At 46.0% G+C, this 13,434-nt stretch overlaps 1 protein-coding gene across 1 annotated transcript in view; it reads right to left on the bottom strand.

Moving 5' to 3' along the window:
• Positions 1-13,434, bottom strand: part of LOC142558290 (sodium-dependent proline transporter-like) — a 62,421-nt gene that overhangs the window by 18,726 nt on the left and 30,261 nt on the right. Inside the window, exons 7-11 of the mRNA XM_075670442.1 lie at positions 13,023-13,157; positions 11,099-11,199; positions 9,282-9,403; positions 3,378-3,490; positions 1,882-2,010 (exon numbers count right to left, since the gene is read on the bottom strand). Coding sequence (XP_075526557.1) covers positions 1,882-2,010; positions 3,378-3,490; positions 9,282-9,403; positions 11,099-11,199; positions 13,023-13,157 — 600 coding nt within the window. The remainder of the gene's footprint in view (positions 1-1,881; positions 2,011-3,377; positions 3,491-9,281; positions 9,404-11,098; positions 11,200-13,022; positions 13,158-13,434) is intronic.

Raw genomic sequence — 13,434 nt, 5'->3', positions numbered from 1 at the left:
GAAGCTTCTAGTAGAACAACCTTGTAAGTTTATGGTTAGGGCAGCTTGGTATAAGTAAGCGCAGGCTTAGCAGTCCAAAAAGGACCTAAAATGAAAGGCAAATAGCAACACAAATTTCAAATTGCCGCTGCAGCCCCGCTCAAAGTCTTGTATTTTGCAGCACCGGTTCGGGGTCTAATTATTATCAGTGCATATAGCATAGCGCCTGCACTTATCAAAGACTTCACCTGGAAACCGTCGGGTTCCAAAGCTGCATCCTTCTGGGGCCCTTTTACGACAGAACTTTCTTTACACAAGCAACAACAACAAAAAAGGACAGGTCTATAGGTGTAAAACAACCTTAAAATACACGATGCCACTAAGGTTCGCAAGATCTAGCAAAGAGGCGTGCATGGCAGTGAATGCTCACGGACAAATAATTGCCAAGTGAGCGCATTTCTTTTTCTGTGTAATCAAACAACTTATCACAACATAATATCTGGACGTATAACTTCAGGTCAGAGCTATCTCTGAAGCATATGGATCTATTAGTAGAATAGTGCGTAATAATCAAAGGCTTCTTTCATTTTCTTAAATTTCTAACATCCTACCATTCTTCGGGCCCTTAGATAAGTGCCACTGGGTATATGTGACATAACCATTATTAGTGAATCCTCCGGAATAAGTAGACACACCGCTGTGTTACAAGAGCTACATAATCCCTAAACCTATCCTCATACGTGCACTTCTCGCTGCCATACACCTCTTCTCACCATTCTTCCCTGACAATGATCACACTTCTCTTTCGTCCCCGTTACCTTGCGCCGTCGACGTCTCAGAGTTTCCATCAAACTGATTTGGTGTGGGCCTAGCTTATCACCGATGCAGTGCATGAAGATAAGCAGTGGATGACAACCCACGTTGCGTAGAATAAAAGTAAACGCAAATGCACCCAGCGCAGTTACTTTACACGCTGTTTAACTGTCCGCTTCACAAAAGCATCACTTCACATTTATTCTAGCATGTGCAACAGGCTTGTATTTGTCGTTGTTCTACATTCTAGGATTGTTCTCGCAGGAAATGTAGAAAAGCCACCGCAGATTAATACTTAAGCGGACAGGCTAAAATTGTCGAATGTCGTGCTTCCTCGCGCGTTCTTTTCGATAAGAAAGAAGATGCCCACGCGAGTGCCATTGCTTCGCACACAATAAAAGTAAATGTTTTCGATAAAATGAAGCTGTAAAGTAGATAAAACGTAAATTCAGCAGAAGTAACATTGTTTTATAAGTAACTAATCTTAGCTATCAGTTCACTAATCGCAATGTTCATCCTGTGTTTTCTGTTTGTTTTGTTTTTGAAATCCAGGCTAACTTAGCTGCGACGCCGTGTACGCTAGATCCCACTTTGTTATTTCACACTGTTTGCTGTGTTCATTCATGTTTTCTTTTTCTTTCTTTCCTCGCATCCTGCCACCTTACGTGCTATCTACGCTGTAGTAGATAGCACTACTTCCGCCGTACTTGCGCATTACTTTCGTCCCTTGCACCTATAATGCGCCTATGTTAGATGTCCAGAAAATCGCGCAGCAGAATTGGTGTTGAAGAGGAAAATGGAGCGTCGCGATCTGTTACACCCTGTGGAATTGATTGATTGATTGATTGATTGATTGATTGATTGATTGATTGATTGATTGATTGATTGATTGATTGATTGATTGATTGATCTTACCGCCCAAAAGGAAACAATCAGGTTACGAAAGAGACCACGCTGGAGGGCTCTGGATTACTTTCGATCACCCGTAGGATTTTGTAACGCACAGCCGCAGCCAAGAACATACGAGGGTTCTCGCAAGGGCGCCACGACAGCTGCCCCACCCCTACGCACACACGTGCGCACACCCACCCCGGAGCAGAGCGGCAGGCTGAGCGCGTAGACGAGCAGGCACAGCGCCCCCCTGGCCAACACGGTCCGCTCGGCGAACGCCGGGAAGTCGACCACCAGCACCTCCATCACCACCTCCTGCATGATCACCTGCGCAGAGAGGGAGAGAGCATTCAGAGGTGAATCGTCAAGCAGAACGCCAAATCGCGCCTACTGACTCGCAGTTAGGCCACGTGACTCGCAGTTACATCGCTCATTAAAGAGTGGCACATACCTTGGTTGACATCAAAGGGGGTCGTTGCAAAGCGAGGCGTGCCCAGGGGCACAAATCCCCTGAGCCCCGCATATGCGCAATTAATATTCATCGGTGGGGTTGTCGCGTGAGCTATCTACCGTAGGTTTCATCGTAAAGATGGATATTGTCGGATATTGCTCAAAAATATATATAGTGCATTAGTCATATAAGATCAACATTTAACATTTTAATTTTTGAAACTGCGTTAATTACGCAGCTACCTCTGCGAATTACTCCTCGTTAAGAAGGTATCAACTTGGACACTCTGATAACACACTCAACACAGGGGTGGCGGTTTGGGGGAATTAGTATTGCCTGGCGTTTTGTTGAGTTGCGCTAATGTCGACAAAACATCACGTGAACATAGTGTCACTACAACCTATATTCCTTCATTCTTACAATTCCAGTGCAGTTAAAAAAAGAGCCTGCATGCGCATAGGCGAACCGACGCGTGTTGCGGTATGATTTTGTTGATACGCACTACTTGTCACCTATTAGAACAGGATGAACAAAACTCACGAATAAAAAGGAGAAGTTTATATGCACTCTTACTGCCTTTTCTATATTGCTTTGAGTGTGCAGTGCCATAACGACAAACAATGTGAACGTGCGCAAACTATCAGGTTTAATCGTACCGCTCTTCATTCGCACTGCTGGACACAATTTTTTTCCCGAGCTACTGTGATATAATGCTGAACAAAACCTCTGCAATGCGTTTCAACAGCTGCCGACGATTCCCGACCCGTGCGTGCAAGTTAAGAGCATGATTAAGAACGGCGTTAAAGAAGCAAAAGATCAAGCAAGGTTTCTCACGGCCGCAGCCGGACCGCTTGAGCAACGCGTGTTCCACATTGCGACCTGAACGAGGGTGATTACGTTAACCAAGCAAGGGATTAAGCTGTTTTATATTATAATCCAACAGCATCATAGACGCCGCAGCGGAGATCTGCGTATGCTGACCAACCACTTAACGTGCACCCAGAGCTCCGTATGCGAGCCTTTTCGATTTACAGATCTTTAAAGGCGGTCGGAAGGTGGCCGCAGCGGCCGGGAGTCGAACAGGCGACCTCAAGCTCAGTAGTACGCGGAGCCACAGCCCCTCAGCTACAGCGGTGGGTCGAGGCTCGAGAGACGGCCACAGCGGAACAGGGCGAAGGTAGTGTTGAGCGTGGAAGTGAGCTACACAGCGCTCAAGGAAACGAGAGACGCAATGCGCCCTCACCAGGTCGAAGATTCCCGTGAGGAACATGAGGCTGAAATAGAGGACGGAGAACGACCGCTCAGGCTCCAGGAGGAGAAGCGCCTGGACCACGGACACGAAGTGGGCCTCCTTGGCTGCGACCACAGAGTTCAGTCGCGACCAGTAAGAACCACGCCACTCGAAAAACGCCGGATTTTCGTGACGACGCGCGTAGAAAGGCAGCATGCGCACTAATGTTAAGTACTAAGTGTCCTCTTCATATGCTGATCAGTAAACACGACATTTCATCATCACAATGTGAGCACTGAAAGGAAAAGAAATTGTCGCCCGCCCCACAAGAGCGTGTAGCTACAAAAAGAAGGCCAAACTGGTGGCTCAGAAAGAAAGCATCGTATTTGAAGAAAATCCATCCTGGTTAAGGGATGGGGCCCGGCGCCGACACCTTTTCGGTGAGGTGGCACTATATTATTAGAGCTAAACAAAATGCAGCAAATCGCGGAGCAAGTGAGCACTGTGGACTCACCTACTGCTAAGCATTGCCATACAAGGCATAAAAAGCGCACTTTCGCTCGTTACGACCACCGAGCGGCTATTGTTAGCGGAAAACATCAAGTGAAATTAACGACTGCATTTTCGTAAATGCTTCTGCGAGGTTTTTGCGAAATCGTTTTTCGTAGAGCAGGAAGGAGGCTCGAACTTCGCGGCAGTTTTGCGGCACAAATCAGAGCAACAAGCAGTGTGGGTCCTCATTTGCCGGACTTTTGTTTAGGTAAGATGAACCCCCGTGCACTCATGCGTCTGAAATATTGGTGCGGCTGACACGTGACCACTCGTGTCTCACGCTGCCAAAGGTTAAGCGCAACATAGTTACTAAGTAGAGTGCGTTAGCTACGCACTCGCAATAATGCTACGTCTAATTCTGAGCTAATAAAATTTGGGGTTCCTCAGGGGTCAATCCTAGGACCCACTCTGTTTCTTTTATACATCAATGACATGGTATCTATCCCACAAACTCCTTCTATTATCCTTTACTCTGACGACACAAGTGTATTTTTTTCTGGTGAAAATCTAGGTTCCTTAATCCCGCGTGTAAACTTATGGCTTAAGAATCTATCTGACTGGCTTGTCACAAATAAACTCTCATTAAATGTTGACAAAACTAAGTACATTGTTTTTACCCCTATTAACAGACCTGTTTATATTAATAATGATGTGGCATTCGAGTCGCGACCGCTAAAGAAGGTAGCACAAATTAAATTTTTAGGTGTTCAGTTTCATGAAAAACTTCGTTGGTCTTGCCATATTCACTATATTAAGCGTAATATTGCACACTGTATTGGTATGCTTAATAAGTTTCGCTTATTGTTGCCTCGTTATATTCGACGTCAACTGTATTTTAATACCGTTCACTCGCGACTGCATTACTGCCTGCTTGTCTGGGGCACCACTACTAGGTCTAACATGGAAAGCCTCCATCGATTACAGAAAAAAAGTGTGCGCTTTATTGAAAATCTACCACAACGTGAATCAACATCTGTATATTTTTCGCAGAATCGCATCCTGGACATTGAATCACTATACAAACTGCGACTATCAGAGCTTGCATATTCAGATTTCAAAATTGATCCCCAACTTTTCTCTTTGAGGTATACCAAACATGAATCCCACTACGAGTTTAGGAGAACCAACTTCACCAAGTTTAAATGCAGGACGAATTACGGGACACAACTGTTAAATTGGCAAATTCCTAATGTGTTAAACCTTTATCCTGCTCTGATAGACTTTATGGAAAACTGTTCCTCTTTGCCTGCTTTCCGAAGCCAGGCAAAGAGATTTTTCTTAAATCGTGTATAAACCAGTTAGAAATTTGTTTCCTTTGTTCTTTCTTGTCAAGTGAACATATTTGTCATGTGAAAATTTTTTTTGTCGTATGGGAGATGCAGTTAGGATTCCTTGCTTTGTTTTTTCTTTTCTTAGTCAAGTGAACATGTTTGTAGGTATTATACATAATTAATTAGATTGATTTGAATGTACAGTGTATGTATATTGCTGTATGTGAATTGTTATAATCTTCCCGTAAAAAAAGAATTGTACTTCGCAACTTACCATGTCGAAACTGTGCCTGCGTGAATTCAGGGTGTCTAGGGCCTAGTCAGGTGACCACGTGTGTCACCTTTAGCCCTCTTCACCCGGACAACTGTATATTGTCTAAATTTCAATAAAGTCAATGTCAAAGCAGGCTAGTTGGTTAGACATATTTTTGTAAACTTAAACTGCGCTAGGGACGAGACACCTAGGTAGAAGAAGAAAGGACAGAAGACATAAAGGTAGAAGAAAGTTTATTGAAATCGCACAATGGCTGCCTCTTCGAACCATGCGAGTCCCCAAGCCAGACCATAACCCCGTGACCATGGAACACACCCTCGCCAAGCCCCTATCTACAACAAAAAAATCAAGCTCTTTCTCGAAAAGGTACACTGACGGTTCGCTGACGCACCTATCCGGGCCATGGCTTACTATCAAGGAAGTTTCCAAGCTTTCACGTGCCCTTTGGTCCTTTGCTCGCCCTAACACCTTCGTTTTGTCACAAATCGGCTTGCACTTCTTCATACGTGACTTACAATGAACTTGCAGTTGCTTTCCGCTAGCATATCTTAATTAGTTAGAGTGCTCCATTAAACGATTGTTAATACATCTTCCGGTTTGCCTCACATAGAACATTCTACAGGTCAGCGGAAACTCGTACACCACCTCTGTTTTACACGGTACAAACGTGCGTCTGTGTTTTACGCCACATCTATCACTCTTGGATTTATCAACGTTAGAAAGGGCGCATAAACACGACAACTTGCAGGGTGATGAAAAAATCACGTCAACGCTGAATTTTCCCGTCGCCCTTCAACCTCTTCATCCCATGCGAAACCTTATGGACATAATGCATTACCTCACACTTTCGCCTCTCTCCCTTTTCTCCTAACTCAACCCCAGTATCGATGCTATGGCGGCATATGGCCTTCAACACCCACTCGGTTATGCGCTGGAATAGGCCCACGGAAAACCTGCATAACGGAGACGACTCACCTAGGAGGAAAACCAAGCTTGGACCTTGTGGTGGCCTAACTTGGCAAGAGATGACGTGAAGTACGACAACTGCATAGTTCCTGTCTTTAGATACGTGGACGACTTTTTAATCCTATTAAATACTAACTGTGATGATGACCTTGAAGAGGTATCGAACTACATTCTTCAGTCATTCAAATCCACAGCCACCAAGTTAAATTTCACCTTTGAGTTGCTCCAGAATACTTGTTAGCCGTTTTTATACATAAGGCTGTTCTTTGATGATAAGGACCAGCTATGTTGGGCGTACTCGCCTGGTTCAAATAAGGCACTTCGGCCGTTCGATTCATGTCATACGAAGCTGGTCAAGAGGTATCATACTTGAGGTCTCCTCTTGCCAAGTCATGTCACCATAAAGTCATAAAGTCAAAGTTACTTTTCCTCCCATGTGAAACGACTCCGTTACGCAGGTTTTCCGCAGGCCCTATTCCAGGCCATAGCTGAGTCGCTGTTGAAGGCCGCATGTGACCATACCGCCGACACTGGGGTTGAGTTTGGAGAAAAGAGAGAGAGGCGGAAGTCTGAGGTAATGCCATATGTCCATAAGGTTTCGCATGTGATGAAGAGGGTGGAGGGTAACGGGAAAATTCGGTGTTGACGTGATTTTTTTCTGCGCCCTACAAGTTGTAGCGTTTATGCGCCCTTTCTAACGTTGATAAACCCAAGAGTGATGGATTTGGCATAAAACACTGACCACGTTTGTACCACGTAAAACAGAGGTGGTGTACGAGTTTCCGCTGACCTCTGGAATGCTCTATGTGGGGCAAACCGGGAAATGTATTAACAATCGTTTAATGGAGCTCTCTAACTCATTACAAGATGGCAGCGAAAAGCGCCTGCCATGTGTGCACATGTAGGTCATGTGTGAATAAGTGCAAGCCGATTTGTGACAAAACGAAAGTGCTATGGCGAGCAAAGGACCAAAGGGCACGTGAAATCTTGGAAAATTCCTTAATAGCAAGACATGGGCCTGATAGGTGCGTCAGCGAACCATCAGTGTATCTTTTCAAGAAAGAGCTTGATTTTTTGGTGTAGATAGGGGTTTGGCGAGGGTGTGGTCCATGGTCACGCGGTTATCATCTGGTTTGGGCACGCCCATGGTTCGAAGCAGCAGCATCACGTGATTTCAAGAAACCGGAAGTCAGTTAGCGTTCGCCCTGTCTTCTTCTACCTCGGTGTCTCGTCCATAGCGCAGTGTAAGTTCCCAAAAAAGAGTTACTAACATTACTAGAAGTAAATCTGGCACTAGTGTCTACGTGCGCTGTCAATACAGCGCTTCAACTACTGTATGAACGGTCAAGCGCCCCACTTGAACGCTATACCTAAAGAAATAGAGGGAGCACGGACCAACGCAGCAATAACGCCACGCATGGCCATACCACATACACGCTCCATGTGCTACGTAAGAAGCTGTCGCTAGGCGACGCTGGCCCAATCAATAGCCGGCCGCTTGATTGCACTCCATAGTGATCGACAAGCGAAGAATGCAGACGAGGCTCCTCTCGCCGCAAAGGCGTGATGTGGCCGCCGTTTATTCCTCTGCGCCCAAAAAAAGAGTTCCCTCACAATCTATCCTGGCACGAAGGGGAGGAGCGCATATGGTTCAGCAACAATGAGCACGCCGTGGTCAGGCACAGAACACGCAAACAGCCAGTGCATTCAGGTGTGGGGACGAAGAAGGCAGTTCACTACACACAGAGGTAACTTGAAAAGGGGGTTAGGATAGAGGTTCACTGACGTTGCGCACGAAGTACCTCCTCGCCAAGTGGCGTCCTGGGTTTGACTCCGACCGGCAGCGAGTTGTCTATTCGTTCACTTTAATTTCCTTTTAACTTATATGATTATGAGCCACTCGCTACCGCTACTCTACGTTGAGGAGTTGTTGTTTTTTAACGTTACCCTTCGGGCATTATGTCTTTTATGGCGGGGCGTGGGGAGTCTGGAGGGGGTGGTTTGGTACTTTGTTAAGACGAGCTACAGATTAGAAGTAGTAACCGAAGAAGGAGCGTAAAGAAAATATCAAGCTAGGCGCCACCGGCCACGACCACCTGTCGAGAGGGATGCACATGGAAACCTACCAGTCATCCCGGACATGCAGCCGATACGAGCACTTTAACGCAATGAATTTGAAGCAAGTGTGTAGAAGGAGCTGCTACCCTCATCCCTTCAATACTGTGACACGCTGGCGAAGATGTTTTCATATTGCTCGGAAGAAGACGACGCTCTGGATTTCGCTCGCTGTCTACCATCTTGTCAGCTGCTACAATTATTGTAAATATCCTGTAAATATACGTCTGACTGTTTTTAACCCCGTAACATTTTTGGTGGAGGTTAACGGGATCATTATCAAGACGGATTTACGTAGCAGGCACTTCTCGGCTGCATCTACAATGCCAGCTCAAGGCGAGGATGCTTCGGGCCCGTCGGCACCCACGCCCGCCGTCATTCTAGCACAACCCCGCGACCCAGGAGCCTTTTCTGGCACCGACGACACTAATGTTGAAGACTGGCTTCAATTATATGAGCGGGCGAGCACCAGCAACCACTGGGACTAGACCATCATACTCGCTAAATTGATATTTCACCTCGCGGGCACCGTAACCCCATAACAATATAAACAGGCACTGCCTAAATGCGCAATAGAGAGGCTTGAAGAAAAGTACACGCGAACGTTATGTGTTCAGATTAGCGTTGTACCTTATTACTGATGCGAACGCGTTTACATGTGACGAAACAGGCAGACGCACTGGTGGCGGCGGCGGCGCCCGCGAAGAGAATGCGCCAGCACCGCGAGGTCCGACTCACGCTCGAAGTAGGCGTCCAACTCGGTGTCCGTTCTCTCCGAGACGAGGAAGAGGAGGAGGAAGACCATGGCGGTCGACATGAGCGTCGTCACGAAGTTTGTCCACGCAAGGATGGGGGCCACACTGCGCAGAAAGCCAGACTCCACACGTTGGCAAAACTTTAGCGTTCTCCTCGGCCAGGACACCTGAATAAGCAGCTTTCAGACATAGGAGCCAAAGTTCTTTACACATGCAAATAACCAGCAGGTCACCGCTGGGCATGAGCGTAACGTAAACCATGTTTTGGGTCTTGGCGACTACGGTTACACGTTGAGCTTGTTAACGGATTGTCAGAGAGACATACAGCTTCTTGCGGATATATGTGTAACGAACGGTGATCTTCGAGAAGTCATTTCTATTTATCTGTTCATTTTTGCTCACAGTATATGAATTTCATGGCGCTGGATACGAAAGGCGGCGTCAACGGTCAACTAGACCTCCACCACCACAAGCGACGCGTTCACTGTGAAACGCAACTGCACTGAAGACCGAAATACAACATAATTTTGTTCTAGAATGTGCAGTTTAGAAAATACAGATTAAGCTGGAAAATACAGTATCAATGTAAAAAATACCAGTCTTCACAATGTTTGATCCTGCGAGCTATCTGCCGGTCACAATACAGGCTATAATTTCATTTATTAAGGCAGGTGAGTAGCAATACTATAGGAGGGTGGCTCAAAATGGGAAACAGGTACATATAAAAACATGGCGATAAGCAAAGCAAAAGAGAAGACACATGCGTCCATAATAAATCAGATCGTTACGAAGCTTCTACGCGTATGAAGTCGTAGGAGCAGTACGGAAAGTGGTAATGATTCCCGGACTTAGGTCTGATAATTCGGTGCTGTGCATAAAATTCGAAGTGCAGTCAGGACTGGTGATAGATTATAGGCCTGCTCGAAAGCTAGCCTAGGAACACAGAAAAAGAAACATAAACGAAGCAGTCAAGGGAGAAATAGGCCGGGTGTCCTTTTATGTGCGGCAGACTCAGAGCAAAACCTGCTTCGAAAGATCACTGCAGAATATAAACGAATATAGGTGAGCGGCTAGCTTACTTAGATACCTGCAAAGAAAAAACGTTATCTAAGAAGAAAGGAAAACAACTTGCAAACTATAATCAGTAAATACAGGAACGAGAAGAAGGCGAACGCCCGATTTTAGTTAGTCATATCCGTAGGAAACCAACAGTTAATGAAGCAGAGGAAATCATAGGGCAATTATTTGTTTGTTGTTGTTGTTTTGTTTTATTGAAGCCTACAACTGATAAGGTAAAGAGTATTTAAAGTGTGCGAAAGAAGCACTTCAGCGACGGAAGCGGCTATTCCCGCGACCACATTCTTGGATATCGGGTCCGCATTCTTGGCTAGCGTTATGTGTTGCCTAACGTGCATTTCCCTGCGTCCATCGTTCTGCCTTCGCTACAACAACGTAGTCGGGTTGAGAGTTTAGTCAGAGATGCAGAAACAGTGTAATTTATGGAAGGCACAAGAAGGAAGCTAGTTTAGAACTACATCGAAAGGCAAAAATGAAATAACAAATTTCATAATATTTCAAAGGAATGTTCCCGTTTTTCTGAGCCAGATCGAGGTTTCTGAGAAGGTACAGTTAAAAGAAAAAAAGATTTCTGCAGACGAATCATTCGTAGCGTATAGAAATGATACAGAGCCATTCAGTGTACTTTGGTAGATTGTCAGACAATAACTTTCTTTCAGAGAAACCCTTATGGGCTTCCTTCGTGCTATAATTTTCCGCTTTCATGAAATAAGAACCACATACCAGCGCACGTCGCTGAAAAACTTGTTCCAGCTGGCGAGACGCAAAAAGGACCGGGAACAGCCCACGCTGTACAGACTCTGCTCCGTGGCTACCTTCCAGGACTGCGAAAAAGCACAGCCCATGCGTTCGCGAGGCTTCTGTCAAACACTTATTTCGTAAATATTACAGTAGCGGGTCACTCGGTGGACCGAAGGCAACTTTGCATTCCCATGAGGCCTAGCAGCAAGACACTATGTGCAAACCAGTTGCGCGGAAGACCACAAGGTGGAGGGAAAATCGCCGTCCACCCGAATGTAACTTGAAGCGACTAAAGAAAACCATAGAAATTTCTCAGAAAGACAGCTTCGAAGATGAAGAAAACTTCGTCGTGGTTCGAACCCGGGACCAACCCATTTCCGGGACGGTGGTCCTGCCGTCTGAGCTAATCACGAGGCTAGCAGATCACAGCGCGAGGGTGCATTAATCAGGAACTCGAAAAACATGGGCACTAAATATGGCAAATGAGTCCTGCGAAAGGCCGCAAGGTGGATTTTCCACTATATGAACCTTCTTACACCTTGCGCGCTTTGGCACAACTGATTTATCATACTCAATGTCACTGCGCTTCGAATTGTGGAATAATTCGTCCTCACTCTGAGGTCTGTTAGCTTCCTTTCTAGCTCAGATAGTAGAGCTACCGTCCCGGAAATGCGTTGGTTGCGGGTGTAATCCCTGGACAATATATATATATTTTTTCCCAAAGCTTTCTTTCGGAGAAATTCATGTTTCCTGCTTTTGTAGCTTCGTGCTAAAATTTGTGCCAATTTTCCCTCTCCGCACATAATATGTCGAGCGGTGGGTCTCACATTTTACAGTTAATTTGATTTATTTAACTTAGATAATGGTAGCAGCCACATGAGCATAGATGTCTCGGCTGTTAGCGAGAGCTCGGGCTGACCATCAGTTGGTCGGTAAAGTAACCGAAGCTCAGTCAGAATTACTCACAAAATGTATTAGTTTTAACTTAGGAACCATTCAGACTAACGCTAGTCAAAATCAAATTCAGCCGGACTCACTCGAGAAGTCCTGCCCAGCTTGGCTCACTCCTACTCGCCAGAAATCAGACGACGCCGAACTTACTGGGACTGACTCCGCCAAACGCAAGCTCGGGCAAACGCACACAAGCTTATATTCACTTGGGCTCAGTGAGGCTCGTAGAACAACCAGCTTATTGCGACTCGAGAATTCATGGGCTCAGTCGCTGTTATTTGCAGAATATCGGGCTCAGGCTTACCCAAACTCGTCTAATCGCGATACAACTCAAACGCGCCGCTTCAGACCTACTGGTCGCTGCCGTTATTTCTCGTCTGCCGCGTCGCAGCGAAGTTTAACTGAAGGCATTCAATGGCTGCAAGTTTATCTAGCAATTCTGCACTTGTACGCTTCTACGGAGCTTATGCAGGATATGAGTGCCAGTGTATCTCAGTTGCCTGCGGTTTCGCAATACACACTGCGTCTCTACTCGGCAGACACGGCAGCGAGTGAGAAAAGGCCACATTTTGCAGTGCTCCTCGCAGAAGATTTTAAATGTGACAAGCATTTCGTTATGATGCTCACGTCGCAAGGTGACTACAGACACGATTAAAGAAATCAGCTCCATTCAAACTGCAGCACTTTTCTTTGAGGTCGCGACATGTCCGTTTGCGCTGACTGTCGTAGATGCTCCGATCTAGTGCACGAGTGCGTCAGTGAAAGAGGGGCGAGAGAGTACCGCGTGACGTCATGTGGTCCGCCATCTGACCACTTGTGAATCTCTTCGCATGGAACACGTCGAAGAGACGGTTAAACGCGTGGCTATGGGACTTCATAGTATGACCGACGCCTCAACTCTTTCCTCCTGGCACTCAGTTGCCGGAGGCCACGAACAAGGTGATCAGCTCCTCACCTGTAAATCTAGCAGCTGGGCGGGGTCGAAGCTTGACAGCTGCTTCCAGAGGCTGCCTTTGAAGCCCTCGCCGACCACCTTGGCGCACAGGAACCACACGAGGAACACACGAACGACGACCAGCGCATACATCAGCTGCACGCGTACCGCGTCGGAAATCGGTTCGTGTCTCTTCGGCAACAGGTTTTACGACCTGTCCAATCTCAATGAACACTCTTAGAATTGTTTTAACTTAGCTCAATGAAACGGCGTCTACTTACCATTACAAAGTACTGTATGGTAACGCGTTTTATACATTTTAACTTCTTACTTTTTAAGTATACATAATAAGTATAATGAAATCTGTTTCGATATAGTGAAACAGCCACTTTATTTGGACCCGTGTTCCGCATACCTGTACCTATTATCTGAA

The sequence above is a fragment of the Dermacentor variabilis genome, chromosome 9, assembly GCF_050947875.1.
Source record: "Dermacentor variabilis isolate Ectoservices chromosome 9, ASM5094787v1, whole genome shotgun sequence".
NCBI lineage: Eukaryota > Metazoa > Arthropoda > Arachnida > Ixodida > Ixodidae > Dermacentor > Dermacentor variabilis.
Note: the sequence above shows the minus strand (reverse complement) of the source record. Positions and strands in the feature narration are given on the sequence as shown.